Source organism: Notothenia coriiceps, unplaced genomic scaffold (genome assembly GCF_000735185.1).
Source record: "Notothenia coriiceps isolate Sejong01 unplaced genomic scaffold, NC01 NC01_scaffold00036395, whole genome shotgun sequence".
Classification (NCBI taxonomy): Eukaryota; Metazoa; Chordata; class Actinopteri; order Perciformes; family Nototheniidae; genus Notothenia; species Notothenia coriiceps.
Window position 1 is genome coordinate 794,521 of NW_011369096.1, and position 15,450 is coordinate 809,970.

A 15,450-nucleotide genomic window follows, 5' to 3' on the forward strand; every position below is an offset into this window, starting at 1 on the left:
ACAAGACCTGAACCTGCTCTTCATCTCTGCTTGAGTTCTAGTAGCTGAAGCCTCATTGGGTCATGTTAGGCTCTGACCTCTTGACCTCAGGTGGTTGGGGTCAGTGTAGCCCAGGGGTCGGCAACCTTTTTGATATGAAGTGCCATTTTATCAGCGTGCCGACGATCGTGAATTATCAACGGGGGGGGGAAGCCTCGCTGCGGGGAAGCAGTGTGTGGACCTGTCAGCGCAACTTACATGATGCCGAATTTAACAATCACATTTAAATAATTGGTTTAAACGAAATAATAATAAGGACGATCGTCTGTTCTGTGATTCCCCAGAACATACATGGCCAGTCCGCCCCTAGCATATTATTCTGATGAGAGATGAGCAGGTCGCCACTGGGCTTTCAACTAAAGACACAGCCACACAAAAACTGCGGCATTTGTACAGCTCCTTATGGGTACTGCAATTAGTGAAGTGCTTTCTTCCGTGGTGAAACGATCAGCACTGCACCACGGAGGAAAGCAGCAGAAAGTCACCTGGAGTTAAAGAGTCTGCGTTGCGTGCATGGCTTCCTTCTGCAGGTAACGGGGAGACGCGCTCTGGCGGCGGTCTCGTTCAGGATCCGAAAATAACATTTAAATATTTTGCACACTTATTCCACTTATTCCTAGGGTGCCAATGGTGGCACGCGTGCAAGGGGTTGCCGACCCCTGGTGTAGCCCATTATTCAGGGCATGTCACCTCTGGTTACAGACTAGTTACCTTTCATAGACACCTGCCCAATTCTAGCGCTTTAATGCTATTCAGGGCAAGTCTTCACAAGAATTGGGATTCAAAACCGCCGACCTTAGATTTAAAGTGGGAAGTGTTAGGCAGTGGCAACATGTTTTGAGAATCCAGAGAATACATGCCCATCATGCAATTTCTGAACTGGTAGAGTTATTAAGCTGCAACAAGGGTGACTCGGTTGGTTTTTAGTGGCTACATTTTTCTCACGAGAAAGCAGTGTTTGAGCGATTGTGTTTGACTGCAATAAACGCTCTTTTTGTGGGTGTGCACAAAGTTTTAGCCATTGAAAATTACTGTTTGTTTTAGCTTTTATTTTTATTTTGTTAAACATATTTTCTGGGATTATTCTCAAATAAAAATGAGGATGGTACAGCCATTGTTTTGTTTAAAGCAAATTAATTCATAATAAACTATAGATCAAGATCGACCCAACATGTTGGTAATGGACATTCTCCTGAAATAATAGACATATTTATGTTTTACACATACATCTATGAATAAATGAACAAATCAGGGAGACATTTCTTCCCTGTGTGTGTACGAGTCTCAGCGATGCATGATTTCCATAAGCTGCAGAACACGTCTGCTCAAAACTGGTATCTGAAATTGCCAACCCATTATTACTGCGGATTCACAATCTTTATAGAAAAACTCACCTGTTGCTGAACTTCTTAACATTCAAACAACAACATCTTGTTTTCCAGCTAAGCTTGTTTTTGTGTGGAGCCCTATCTGAAATGCATAGCATGTTGTGTATTGAGTTCTGGCTGAAAATCCGCCTGCATAGAAATGTCCTTTTTCTTCCTCACAACGTGTTGCTTGGAATTCAAATGGTGAAAACTCGCATGTGATTCCTTCGGCTTTATTTTATTTTACAAAGAGGTCAGCATATTTGTATCCTCTAACTAGCTGTTTAATAAGCTCCCCGTTTCTCATAAAAAGTGACATCCAGGACAGAGCATATGCTTCTCTCTATTATAAAAATGATAGTTAAAAACCAACAGTGAAGGAATATAATAATAATAATATAATACATTTATATATGATGAATAGGAGTGGACCCAGTACTGACCCCTGGGGGACACCCAGTGAAATAGCACTTTCTTGTGACTTGTGATTACAGAGTTGTACAAACTGCTGTCTGTCAGTGAGGTATGATGAGAACCAGGAGAGTGCAACACCAGTGATCCCAATGCCAGCCAGGCGGTCCAGGAGTAGTGGGTGAGAGATGGTATCGAATGCAGCGCTGAGGTCAAGGAGAATGAGGATGGTGAGAAGTCCGGAGTCAGCTGCACGGAGGAGGTCGTTGGTGAGTNTCAGTGAGGTATGATGAGAACCAGGAGAGTGCAACACCAGTGATCCCAATGCCAGCCAGGCGGTCCAGGAGTAGTGGGTGAGAGATGGTATCGAATGCAGCGCTGAGGTCAAGGAGGATGAGGATGGTGAGAAGTCCGGAGTCAGCTGCACGGAGGAGGTCATTTTTGGCGGAAACCAGATTGGAAGGGTTCATGGAGGTCGTTTGTGTCGAGATGGGACTGGAACTGTGCGGCAACCACCCTCTCAAGGGTCTTGTAAATGAAGGGTAGGTTGGAGATGGGCCTGTAGTGGATTAGATTTTGCTGGGTCAGTACCGGGTTTTTTGAGGATGGGAGTGATTGCAGCCAGTTTGAGGGAGGTGGGTACAATTCAAGGGAGGAGTTAATTATGTCAGTGATCATGGGTGATATGGCTGGTAGGCAAGCCTTGACCAGGGTGGTGTGAAGAGGATCAAGCTGACAGGTGGTGGTTTTAGCTTTACGGATGAGCTCTGAGATGGTGTATTCCGATGCTGGGGTGAAGATGGAGAGGGAGCTGATGAGTGATGGACCAGTGGTAGCCATCCAGGGTGGATCACTTGAGGAGGTGCATGCTGAGGCCAGCTCTAGGTGAATGGTGTTAATTTTGGAGTGAAAAAATTGCAGAAAGTCAGTACATTGGTCAATGGAGATATCTGGAGGGAGGGTTTGAGGAGGCTGAAGTAGGTGACTGACTGTGGAGAAAAGAACTCTGTTGTTACCAGTGCTGATGAGGTTGGAGTAATATGAGGACTTGGCATTGGAAAGCGCGTTCTTGTAGAGGTGAAGGTGATCCGAGTACATTTGCGTGTGAACTGAGAGTCCGGTGCTCTTGCACAGCCGCTCCAGTCGGCGGCCAGTTGTTTTGAGCTGACGTAGCTCAGAGGTGAACCAGGGGGCGGAGTGGGTGAATGAAACTTTGCGAGTTTTCAGGGGAGCCAGGGCAGTGAGGGAAGAGGAGAGACAGTTATTATAGTGATTCACCAGGTCAGCAGGGTGGGTGGATGTTGGAGGATTGGGGTAGGAATTAATAGTGGTGAGATATGTGGGGTTAATGTGTTTAATGTTTCTGAAGGTGATGGACCGTTGTTCTTTGGCTTTGGAAAGGGGGGCATGGATATCAAAAATTACAGCTTTATGGTCAGAAATTGGGAATTCAATGACAGCAAGGTTAATGGGAGTGATGCCAGTGCAGCAGAGTAAGTCCAGTATGTGACCTTTTTATGTGTTGGGAGGTTGACATGTTGTGTGATAATGAGGCAGTCCAGGAGTGAGATGAAATCATTTGCAAAAACATTGGATGGGTTGTCAATCTGGATGTTAAAGTCGCCTAAGAGGATAACAATAGGGGACATTGCACATACAGATGTTAGTAATGATGAAAATTCAGTGAGAAAAACAGCAGAGGGCTTCGGCGGTCTGTAGATGGAAATAATGATGATGGGTTGTATATACACATAGTGGGTATTGTTTGATATTCTGTTTTTTTCTTCCAAAGAACCTCCGGTAATGATTATCCACCCCAAGGAAGATGTTCACCTTGACCGTCATGTTCCTGAGGGAATTATTCTGAGCTGCGAATTGTCTCGTGCAAATGGTGTTGTCAGCTGGTACAAAGACGGACAAAAGCTGCAAGAAAGTGAGAACATCAAGCTCAAGATTCAAGGCCCTTATCGACGACTGAAGATAATTTCTAGTGGAGTAGAAGATTCTGGAGAATACGTCTGTGACACAGCCGACGCTTCAATATTCTTTCATCTTAGTATTACAGGTAAAATCCCTGATTCCACACACAGTCAATTGCACATTTCTATATATCTAGGTATCTCAGTATTGTAACAGCCAAAAGCACAATGACTTGCATGTGGTACTAAATGCAACAGTATACTTTTAATTAGGAACTTTGTGTAAGCTAACACAAAAAGTGATGGGATTACTAAAACAATTGTTTGTCCCCCGCAACTCCTGGCCAATTTCTACATGAACATGATTTGTTTGTCGGGTTATGGACTACAAATTTAGAAAAAATAAATTGTCACATGACCAATTTTATGGTTTGAAATAAGGGTAGGAAGTTTAAGGCAATGTTTGATGATCTGATAGCACTTTTGCTTGAAGCATACCATCAATGTTATCATTGCAAAAGCTAGGGTTTATCTTTCAACCAGGATCACAGTATGCCAAAAAGTTCCTCAAGCAATAAGCATAACAACTTAGCAGATATTTTGTAGCATTCATTAAAGTAATGAGTGATGGCTAATGTTTACCGCCTCTTTCCAGAACCTCCAGTGCGTATTGTTTCCCCGAGTCAGTCTCAAATGGAACTGTGCCAACAGACCTCTGAGAGGATGGTATTGAGCTGTGAAATCTCACGGCCCAATGCAGTAGTGCGCTGGTATCGAGACGGTCTTGAAGTGGAGGAGAATGAGAACCTTATCCTAGAAGTGGATGGTGTCTACAGAAGACTTATTATACCAGAAACTACTGTCCAAGATTCTGCCGAATATGTCTGTGACACTGCAGATGACTCCATGATATTCTTTGTGAACATAGCAGGTGAACAAATATGTTTTCAATGCAATGCTTGGGCAGTGTTAATTCATGTCTAACACGAAAATGTTCTAAATTCACAGAGGCTCCTGTTCGTTTTGTACGTCCGAGGAAGATGGCAGGTAGAGTAGACAAAGTGGTTGGGGAGACTCTGGTTCTAGACTGCGAGGTTTCAAGATCAAATGCTGAAGTCACCTGGAAGAAGAATGGGGAAGAAGTAGAAGACTCCAGAAATATCACCATCCTTGAGGATGGTGTCATGCATCAGTTAACTGTTCACTCACTAATAATGGAAGATGCTGGCCAATATGTGTGCGATGCTAAGGATGATGTGATGGATTTCCATGTAGAAGTGCAAGGTAGGTTGTTAGCTATAAGCTATAACTCCAAAATAATAGGGAGCTCCTTATGTCCCGAAAGATGACATTCTACGGTATCTTTACGAGTAATGTGTATTGTGCACTCAAGATCCAGCCAATAGATCCCTAACCCAGACACTATGATATAACCCCTGGGTACAAAAATATCATCTTTCAGGGGCGTTGGAGCTCTGTACTAGATAACAAATAATGATAATAATAATAATAAAAATAAAAACAGAAAAAGGTTCCATTCCAATAGAATTCTGTACTATTTTGTTTGTTTTCAGAATTGCCTGTAAAAATTATTGGAAAAACGGACACAAAAACAGAAAAGCAGTTCTTGGTGTCAGATGACATTATTCTAGTGTGTGAACTATCAAGATCGAATGCCTCAGTCAGTTGGTACAAAGCTAATCAGCTAATTGATGACACCGAGCGATACTGTAGCGAAGAGCAAGGGGTTTTCCGCTCACTGGTTGTCCTTAATGCTGGACTTGAAGATTCAGGAGAGTACACCTGTGATGCAGTGGATGATAAGATGGTCTTTTATATCACTGTCAAAGGTAATCATATTATCAAGCAATGTAAATGTTAACTGTCTGTCCTTCAATCAGGATGGAAATAATGCATTGTCCTTTGTGTTCAGAGCCTCAAGTATCAATCATCGGAAACTCAGGCCACCCGGAGCATCATATGCTGGTAGAAGGAGATGACCTCATTTTAGAGTGTGAAGTGTCTCGGCCAAACGCAACCGTCCAATGGTTATGGAATGGCGAGATGCTGAAACCAGACACTCGTATACAAATTGACAGCCATGATGTTGTACGGAAGCTTGTTCTCACTGGACTCCAGCCCTCAGACTCTGGAGAATACATTTGTGATGCCATGGATGACAAATTGACAACGATTGTTGAGGTTCAAGGTGAGATTTAAACTACTTTGGAACAGGCTTTTGATGACATTTATTAGTTTCTGTTTGATTACCTTATCGCTTCATGTTTACACATGGAATTCATGAGCAAATCTAATTTTTTCTCAGAGCTACCAGTCAAGTTTGAGAATAAAAAACCAGCTAGTAACATCACAGCCTATGAAAATGAGAGTGTTACGCTGTGTGCCACTGTGAGCCGAGAAATAACTAATGTTCGGTGGCTGAAAGATGGCCAACTATTGAACAGGGACAACATTCACATCTCCAGTAAGGGTAATACCTACAAGCTCACCATTAATCCCCTGCAGCTGTCAGATTCTGGAGAATATGTCTGTGACATTAACACAGATCAGATGCAGTTCAGTCTTTTAGTCAAAGGTAAGACTTTGGCAATCCTAAATTAAATGTGACCACTATTTCCAAGTAGCAGTAACTTGATCCTAACTGTTTCTAAGCTAACATTTTTGGATTATTGTTTTTTTATTTTACTCATCAGGAATGAAAATGACATTTACCAAACCATTGGAGAACATTGTGTCTCTGAAAGGTAGTATACTTATATTACAATGTGAGATCAGCAAGCCTAAAGCAGATGTCCAGTGGCTTAAAGATGGCCACGACATCTCTCCAAGCCGTCGGCACACAATAAGGGCACAAGGTCAAGAGCGAAGCTTTACCATCCAGCAACTACAGGAAGAAGATGCTGGAGAATATGCCTGCGAATCCACAGATGACAGGACCTCAGCTACTGTAAATGTACAAAGTAAGTCCTTTTAAATAATAAAATAAAAAGGCAAAAATAATGTATTAATAAATGTTAAATAATAAATAATGTTTAACATTGTCCATGTGCCATCTTAATATTTACAGCTCCCCGTGTTGTTGAGTTCATTGCGGAGCTTCGTAACATCACTGTCCGTGAAGGAGAAGATGCAGTATTTAAGTGTGTGGTTTCACCAGAGGACACTCACTTGGTGTGGCGCCAAAATGGCAAGCAAGTAGCTCCAAATGAGCGCACTGTCATTTCAAGTAACGGACTATGCCACATGCTCTGCATCCACAACTGCATGGTATCAGATAGCGGCAGAGTAACAGCTGATGCAGAGGGGACAGTTTCAGAGGCAGAACTCCACATCCAAGGTGAGTTCCATCCATTACTACTGTGACTAAATACTCATCACAGACAAACACACACATACAGTAAATACATTTGTCTTAGCAAATCTCAGAAGTTACAACATTTAACAATCAATACTTTTCAATAACCTCCTATCTTTCTGGTAGTCCCCATGTTTTTTTTACGTATGAGCTATTATCAGCAACACTGGAGTATAAAATATAAAAGTGGAAAGTAGGAGAGTTTATATGCCTGCGTACCATTGGCACCACTTAAGTGTGTATTCAAAATAAAGGCCCATTCAGACAAGTTTAAATAGTTGAAGAGGCGCTTTTGAAGGCTAGTGCTTAGCAGCTTCTCCTGTTGGAATTCCTCTGGTAACTGAGAGAAGAGTGGCTCAGTGGTTCTGGTTTATGTGACACTGTTGGGGGCAAAGACACTCCAAGGTGTACTCTTGCTCTATGTGCTTGAACTTACTAACTCTGCTGATTGTCTCTCTTTCTGTATTTGTTATTTTTTGAGTATTTTTATGAAAAATGTATAAAGAAGACATAAATATATTTAATATATTTAGAGCAACAGGTGCTGTTCACCAAGAAAATGATGCCAGTTGTCGCTGAAGAGTACAGTGAGGCAACTCTAGAGGTGGAGGTAGGTCTGGATTCGGGAGAGGTGCAGTGGATGAGGCAAGGGGTACTGATCCACCCTGGAGCCAAGAATACCCTGAAACACAAGGGCCGCAAACACAGTCTCACCATCCACAGACTTGCCATTTCTGACCGGGGCAGCTACAGCTGTGAGACCCTCCACGACCGCACGCAAGCCCAGCTCACAGTGGAACGTGAGTGTGCACGTGTTCTCACTATGCCCTCTTGTTGTTTGTTTACCGCTGTTGCCGATGACTCCACCTCTAGCACGCCCTCCAACGCTGCTTCACGTGAGGGCAAATCCCAATTAACTGAGTAGAAGTAATTTGAGTGAGTGGGGACCGGGGTGGCACTTGTACTGCAGCATGATGGCAACTAACAGGTGATAGCCTTACAGCCCGAGCTGACTTTCAGACAAGATTTTCTTTATTGACAAAGATTAATCAGGCCCTGATGATTTAATTAACAATGTCAATGGATAATCAGATTAGTTTTAAGGGAAGTGCTTTATAATTAACTTAAGATGCCACTACTACTAGAATAACATTTTTTTTACGACCATAATAAAATGTTCCTATGAACCAACAAGACTTACATTTATTGAAATAGCAATCTTGGAACACATGGGCGACTGTGGCTGTGAGGGAGTGTGGTCGTCTTTCAACCAGAAGGTTGTGGGTTCCATCCAAGCCCATGCAGTCAACATGTCGATGTATCCTTGGGCAAGATACTTAACCCTGAGTTGCTCCCGATGGCATGGCTAACGGTATGTGTGTGAATGTTAGGTCCTAGAGTAAGGTACACTGCTCTGTATGAATGGGTGTGAATGGGTGAATGACATGTAGTATGTAAAGCACTTTGAGGGGTCTTAAAGACTGGATAAAGCGCTATATAAGTACAGTCCATTTACCATTTTACCATCTTGCCACACCATAAAATCGGCATCTTGTAGTGATTAAGCTGTACATAAGCTTGTTTTTCTTTCTACATGCTTCTTGTATTTCTTAGCCCTATGATTCAAAGGCCGTAGGTGAATTAAAGGCTGTTCTTTCAACACTACTGTGGGTGGGACAGGGAAAGTCAGGACTTCAGGCTGCTGTTGGCACCTCCTATGAATTTGGATCTCCTCCGATTGCGTCTAAATTTACACTCTGGCCTTCAAAACTAAGGTTGCTGTCATCAGGTCTCCAAAATAAACACTCCCTTTTTTCCACAGGGAATGTGCGTCTGTTAGAATAAGTGAAAAATGTTGGCAGTTTCAAAGCGGGCTTTTGTGTAAAGCCCCATACTCAAATGACTAAACTATTGGCTTGTCGATGTGTGCCAGCTTGTATTGTTTAACTACAGACTGATGTGTTCAGAACAGACTCCAAGACTATTCTGTAACAGAAAAAGGGACACCATGTCTATCTCAGTGTTAAAGTGGAATGCAAACGCTTCTGACTAAGGTCAATCTATTAAACATAACATTTGTTTAACTATAATTTTCTTACAATGGACAGTGAAAATGCACACTAAGAAGCTGCACTTGTTGGGAGTATTGTTCCGCCTTTTTACACATGTCTGCAATGTTCTTTACAGCTCGAAGGATCACAATCAAGAGAGGGCTGACCGACATTAAAACAACAGAGAGAGAAACTGCCTCTTTTGAGGTGGAGCTCTCTCATTCCAATGTACCCGGCACCTGGATGAGAAACGCAATCAAGCTTAAGCCGACAAATCACTATCGTATGAGTGCCAAAGGACAAGTCCACAGCCTCACCATCTATAACCTGTCGGTAGAAGACACCGGTACCTTTACATTCTCTGTGGAGAATTTGAAGACGACTGCAAGGCTTGTTGTGACGGGTGAGTCATTTAAGAGGTTTTGCCAATTATTTAACACAGTTGTCTGATAACCCACAGTAAAATAAGGGCGTTCTGGAGGAAATGTAGTTTTAACAAGGAGTCTACTTTTGTACATTTTCAACGCACAAAACCAGGGTACACTAGACTGCAGTATTACCAAAACAAATGTTACTGTAAATGTGTGTTGTGACTTCAGACTTGTAGCTAAAGTGGTCCTCTCACAGTAGACCAGATGCCAACCAGTTGAGGCATGATAATAGAATAGAGCGACGGCTCCACTTCTGTTGGCTTTATCCGGGCTCACCTTACAAACACAAAGTAGTCTACCCTGACCCGGTGACAAGCGGTAGCTCTGTTCACTCTTATCTGTCAGGGGCTAGTTTAACCTCATGCTGTAAAATAATCCGCTTCATGCCGAGTCACTCAGGATGCATCATCCCTTTGAGCTACGGCGATGACAATTGGATGAAAATCTCATCACGGTAAATTATTCCACATAACTGAACCGTATTTCTTTTTTGAGCTGCAACAGACATACTTTGTGCATTGTTTGAAGTGAAGACATTTAAGATGTTCTTTTAATTGCCTAACTTTTAATGTTTTTTGTCCACTAGAGCCCCCTGTGACCATTTTCAGAAAACTGGAAGACCAGAAATTCCCTGATGGGGCAGTAATCTCTATTGAGTGTGAACTGTCAAGACACAACGTTGATGTGAAGTGGATGAAGGCAAGGGTTGCATTCTTGTTTTATTTTCATAACTAACAACCAAATCAAAAACTATCTATGACAAAGTGTCACATTACAATGTGGTATCACCTCAAAGTAAAACAAAAAACCATAACATTATAAAAACTTAACACACCCTCGCTTTGCATAAGAAATGCTACATAATTGAAATGTAAAATTAAAGTCAGGGGCTAAAAAAAACAGGATATCCATCTCCTTTTCGGAGATAAACATACAGCTATTTAACCATGGGGAATTTGGTCTTTCAAAATTAAGGCACTGCAATTACAATGTGGACAGGATAAAAACACCGCTTTATTAAAACACCGTTTACAAGATGATACACCTGCCTTAATTACACAAAGCATCATACACCTGTCGTAATTTACACAAAGCCAAAATCATTACGAGTAGTGCATTACACTTCAAACTGTCAAACAACCTAGCATTTATGTTTTTTTGACCAAATTCTTTAGGTCAATCCTGAAGTTATTGTTGTATTTTGTTAACTTTGTGATAATCAATACAGAACAAAAAACTGAAATAATTGGATAATACTTCACCTAGATTCAGATGTTTAAAGTGATTAAATATACTTGAATTGAAATCAGTTTTTCTTTTTCTTTTTTGTCCCTCCCAGAATGGGGTTGAGCTAAAGCCGGGCAAGGAATTGCGCATTTACTCAATGGGAAGGAAACGGTTTCTTCAGATGATGAAATGTCACGTCAGTGACTCTGGCATTTACACCTGCGATGCTGGAGATGCTACCACATCCTGCACTGTGGAGGTTTATGGTAAGGTTGGCCGTCTAAATACTATAAACTTCCTTTTTTCTTTCTGTGAAACGAAGGCCTTCAATTTCACAGTAGCAATCACGTGGTGGCCTTAATGGTGTAGTTGGTATATAAATAACTAACAACAGATAATTCGGGAAATATTAAAACAGCAAAAGCCCAAACTGTGCCTCAGACTATGACACTTCACCATATTAACAAATACTACACATTTGTATTCCTTTTACAGCACTTTGCATCAGTGGCGTCGGGTTGGTCATTTATTCACAAATGACATGTTGATGCATGTCAATCATGGGCAATTCTAGCTAATGTTGTTCAGAATATTATAAATTAAACTCAACAGTAAAACACGTTTTTTAAATGATAAACTAATACTTAAAAATGTTAAAAAAAACAACTCAAAACAAGTATATTAACGACAGACAGGCAGACATTTATTTTTAAATAGGAAAAAACAGATATAATTGAAATAAGGAACATCAGGAGGATACGTCCCCAGCTGACCCAGAAATCAGCGCAGGTTCTGGTCCAGGCTCTCGTCATCTCACGCCTAGACTACTGCAACTCCCTCCTGGCTGGTCTACCTGCATGTGCCATCCGACCTCTGCAGCTCATCCAGAATGCAGCGGCTCGTCTGGTCTTCAACCTTCCAAAATTCTCCCACACCACGCCGCTCCTCCGCTACCTTCACTGGCTTCCAGTAACTGCTAGAATCCACTTCAAGACACTGGTACTTGCGTACCATGCTGCGAATGGATCTGGCCCTTCCTACATCCAGAGAATGGTTAAACCGTACACCCCAGCACGTGCACTCCGCTCTGCATCAGCCAAACAGCTCGCTGAAACCACACTGCGAGGGGGACCCAAGTTCCCATCAGCAAAAACTCGTGGGTTTGCTATCCTGGCTCCAAAATGGTGGAATGAGCTCCCCATTGAAATCAGGACAGCAGAAAGCTTACACATCTTCCGGGGCAGACTGAAAACTCATCTCTTTCGACTCCACTTCGAGTGATTATCACTCGAAGTGGAGTCGAAAGAGATGAGTTTTCAGTCTGCCCCGGAAGATGTGTAAGCTTTCTGCTGTCCTGATTTCAATGGGGAGCTCATTCCACCNATCGGGAGCAACTCAGGGTTAAGTATCTTGCCCAAGGATACATCGACATGTTGACTGCATGGGCTGGGATCGAACCCACAACCTTCTGGTTGAAAGACGGCCACACTCCCTCACAGCCACAGTCGCCCCAAGAGGGCTTGGAGAACTGAAGGCAATTCTCACCGGGTGGATACAGATGTTTTACTTTTCGATTCATTCTATCCCGCTGCAGAAAAACATTTCAGAACATGGTGGGCGAAAATGGCAAGAAGAAATTGCTATTGCATTCACATTACATGGCAAATGTGTTTTCCTGTAGCAAGCCCGGAAGGAAATACGTTTTCTACACAATTCACTTACGGACTTATGAAACACTTTATTGTAATTAAATGTCATTGTTGCCTGCTATACGCCACAATTCAGCAAACTTACTTACTTTGCCTGAAAAGGCTGATGACAGATCCAGGTAGAAAAGATGTGCTATAATTACAGTAGTAGGTAACACATGATGGACTAATGTTAAAGAGTACTTTAGTAGAGTAGGATAATTAATTAGATAATGGATGAGGAATAAAAGATAAGAGAGTACTGAGCTATTTCACAAAGATATAACCATAACAGCACACCATCATCCACAATCAACATTTAAATATCACTGCAGCATATTGTCTCAAGTCATTGCGTCTATTTCCTGCATGTATTTATTGTTGTGAATGTGAGAGAGGGAAAGAGATTGTTTGGGATGGATTTACATTTGAAGCCATTATTTCCCTCATAATAACCGCTTGATTTCCAATAAGATGCCGCAAAGCAGAACATCACTAATCCTACAGTACTCACCTGCTTTGTCCTCACCACTTTCAAGCTCCGAGAGCAGGAGCAAAACAGAGAGGGACAGGGAGACTGATGCTGATAGAGAGCGGAATGAAATGGAGTGGAAAGGAACTATGAAATAGGTGTTTAGAGGAAATATTAGAAAGATCTTCAGGAGATTCTCAAGCTGGTTCCAGCTGGTTGAAGAATACATGTTTTAATCGCCGGGGGAACATGAATTCAATCCTTATTATTTTACATACATGCCAAGAATACACGCATGCCGTTATGCTGATGTTCAGGTTCATATCAGTATGTAGTGTCTCTACTTTAAAGAGTCCTCTCCTGCTGATGTTCAGGTGTATATCAGTTGTGTCTCTACTTTAAAGAGTCCTCTGCTGCTGATGTTCAGGTGCCAAGGCACACNGTCTTTCAACCAGAAGGTTGTGGGTTCGATCCCAGCCCATGCAGTCAACATGTCGATGTATCCTTGGGCAAGATACTTAACCCTGAGTTGCTCGCGATGGCATGGCCAACAGTGTGTGAATGTGTGTGAATGTTAGGTCCTAGAGTAAGGTACACTGCTCTGTATGAATGGGTGTGAATGGGTGAATGACATGTAGTATGTAAAGCGCTTTGAGGGGTCTTAAAGACTGGATAAAGCACTATATAAGTACATTCCATTTACCATTCAAAGATCTATGGAGAGTCTATTACACAGATTTGTCTTCAATTGCGGCTTTGTGCGCTGACGTCAAGGTTCACGGAGTTTGTGCGTCCGCCCACTCCAGCCGCTCGGGTTAAAATGGGATTTTGGATCCACTACACTCAGAAAATCCCATCATTTACTTCTGTGAACAGCAGCACTTCTTTTGGGTCCGTGATGATTCATTGGGAAGACATTGCATGGTCAGTGCCTGTTTTGTGTTAGCTCTACTGAGCAAACATCTTACACAGCAGGTTGAATGTGTGCCATGGGGACAAACCAAATGAAAAACTGAGGCTCTGTCCCTGTTCAGTGATGGTATTTTAGCGATGGTACACCTTCACCTGCAGAAACAACTTCTCCACTCTGTGTGAGCTGGGAAACATCCGCAGCTTTGTTCAGTTACAAAAACTAAAGAAATGAGTGTCCCAGTTTTATTGTTTTAACGTCAGGCAGGTTTGTGCTTTCTGCTGGCACACACAAGTGTCTGTGACATAACTGAGACCAATCATGGGTTAGTCATGCTTGTAGTATCACTTTGATGTTGTGTTACTCAGACACTGTTACGCTTCTGACAGCCCGTGTCCCGAGAAATCGCTATCATATTGGACCAATCTTCCCGAGTGAATGTAGCGAGGCAGAAGGTAAGGTTGTAAAGATCAACACGAATACATGACAGCATCCCATTGGGTACTTCCTCTCTACATCATGGCGGATCCCCTTTATGGGTGAAAACATCACTGTCATTTTACTGGCGGTAAAAACAGATTCTGACATTTTCACTAGTCAAAAAAAAAATGTGTAACACTTTATATTAAGGTACACAAATTAACCATCAACGAGTTGTTAATTAACATGCATATTAGCAGTATATTGGCTCTTTATTAGTCATTATAAAACACTTATTAATGCCTTATTCTACATGACCATATTCTACAAGAAATAAACCATTAGTTGAGAGTTTTTCCTCAATAACCTTCTAATTAGTGCTTATTTAACCTCTTAAGCCCTGAGCCTGTTTTTCAGGTTTCAGGCTCCAAAATGCCACTAACACAGCAAAGACTATATCTTCACTTCTAAAAGGGGTACATTAATAATATTTTCTCTCAAAGCAAGGTTACATCTGTGAGTTGGATGTAGAAGTGTCAGAATCAATATAGATGTTTTTATTTTAAAGTAAATTCAGATGGAACATAGTAAAAACATGTAAATTATAATGTCCGCCGAAAGAAACCCCATTACTTATAGTGAAAACCACCCTTGAATGATGGGTTAGTAGACTAAAAGCTTTAGGAATCCAAACTATAACATATAATAAATACCCTGTATCAAGATTGATGAAAAACAGGTGAAATTTGACCTTTTTAGAGAGGTTTAGAAAAATACTCACCTCTGGGTAATTTGGGAACCATCGATTCCATTTGACCTTTTTCACTGTAAAAATAATTGTATTACTTTGAATTATCACTATAGGTATTCATTCCATCCAAATACAACTGTATTATAAAAAAAAAAACATACTCTGTTATCCTCTTAGGCCCCACAATGCTAACAGTGAGCCTCTGGATTAGCCCCGAGCGAAAAATGCTAACCTATTACTGCACCTAAAATCACTCCTAGCTCCCTTATTACTTATCCCAGCTGCACATACAACACATCGTTTATGATCATAAAGATAGAATCTAACGGTGCCCACCTCAACACTGAAAGATACAAACTTGCAACGTTATCAACAAAAACGTAAATCA

General features: G+C 41.7%; 1 protein-coding gene across 1 annotated transcript in view; it reads left to right on the plus strand.

Moving 5' to 3' along the window:
• The window catches only part of obsl1b (obscurin like cytoskeletal adaptor 1b), a 120,574-nt gene extending 107,484 nt beyond the window's left edge, over window positions 1-13,090 (plus strand). Inside the window, exons 22-34 of the mRNA XM_010792236.1 lie at window positions 3,610-3,882; window positions 4,392-4,667; window positions 4,745-5,020; window positions 5,311-5,586; window positions 5,670-5,945; window positions 6,063-6,332; window positions 6,451-6,717; window positions 6,825-7,094; window positions 7,646-7,912; window positions 9,300-9,566; window positions 10,181-10,293; window positions 10,934-11,087; window positions 12,984-13,090. Of these exons, the coding sequence (XP_010790538.1) occupies window positions 3,610-3,882; window positions 4,392-4,667; window positions 4,745-5,020; window positions 5,311-5,586; window positions 5,670-5,945; window positions 6,063-6,332; window positions 6,451-6,717; window positions 6,825-7,094; window positions 7,646-7,912; window positions 9,300-9,566; window positions 10,181-10,293; window positions 10,934-11,087; window positions 12,984-13,090 (3,092 nt within the window). The remainder of the gene's footprint in view (window positions 1-3,609; window positions 3,883-4,391; window positions 4,668-4,744; window positions 5,021-5,310; window positions 5,587-5,669; window positions 5,946-6,062; window positions 6,333-6,450; window positions 6,718-6,824; window positions 7,095-7,645; window positions 7,913-9,299; window positions 9,567-10,180; window positions 10,294-10,933; window positions 11,088-12,983) is intronic.
• Window positions 13,091-15,450: the final 2,360 nt, after the last annotated feature.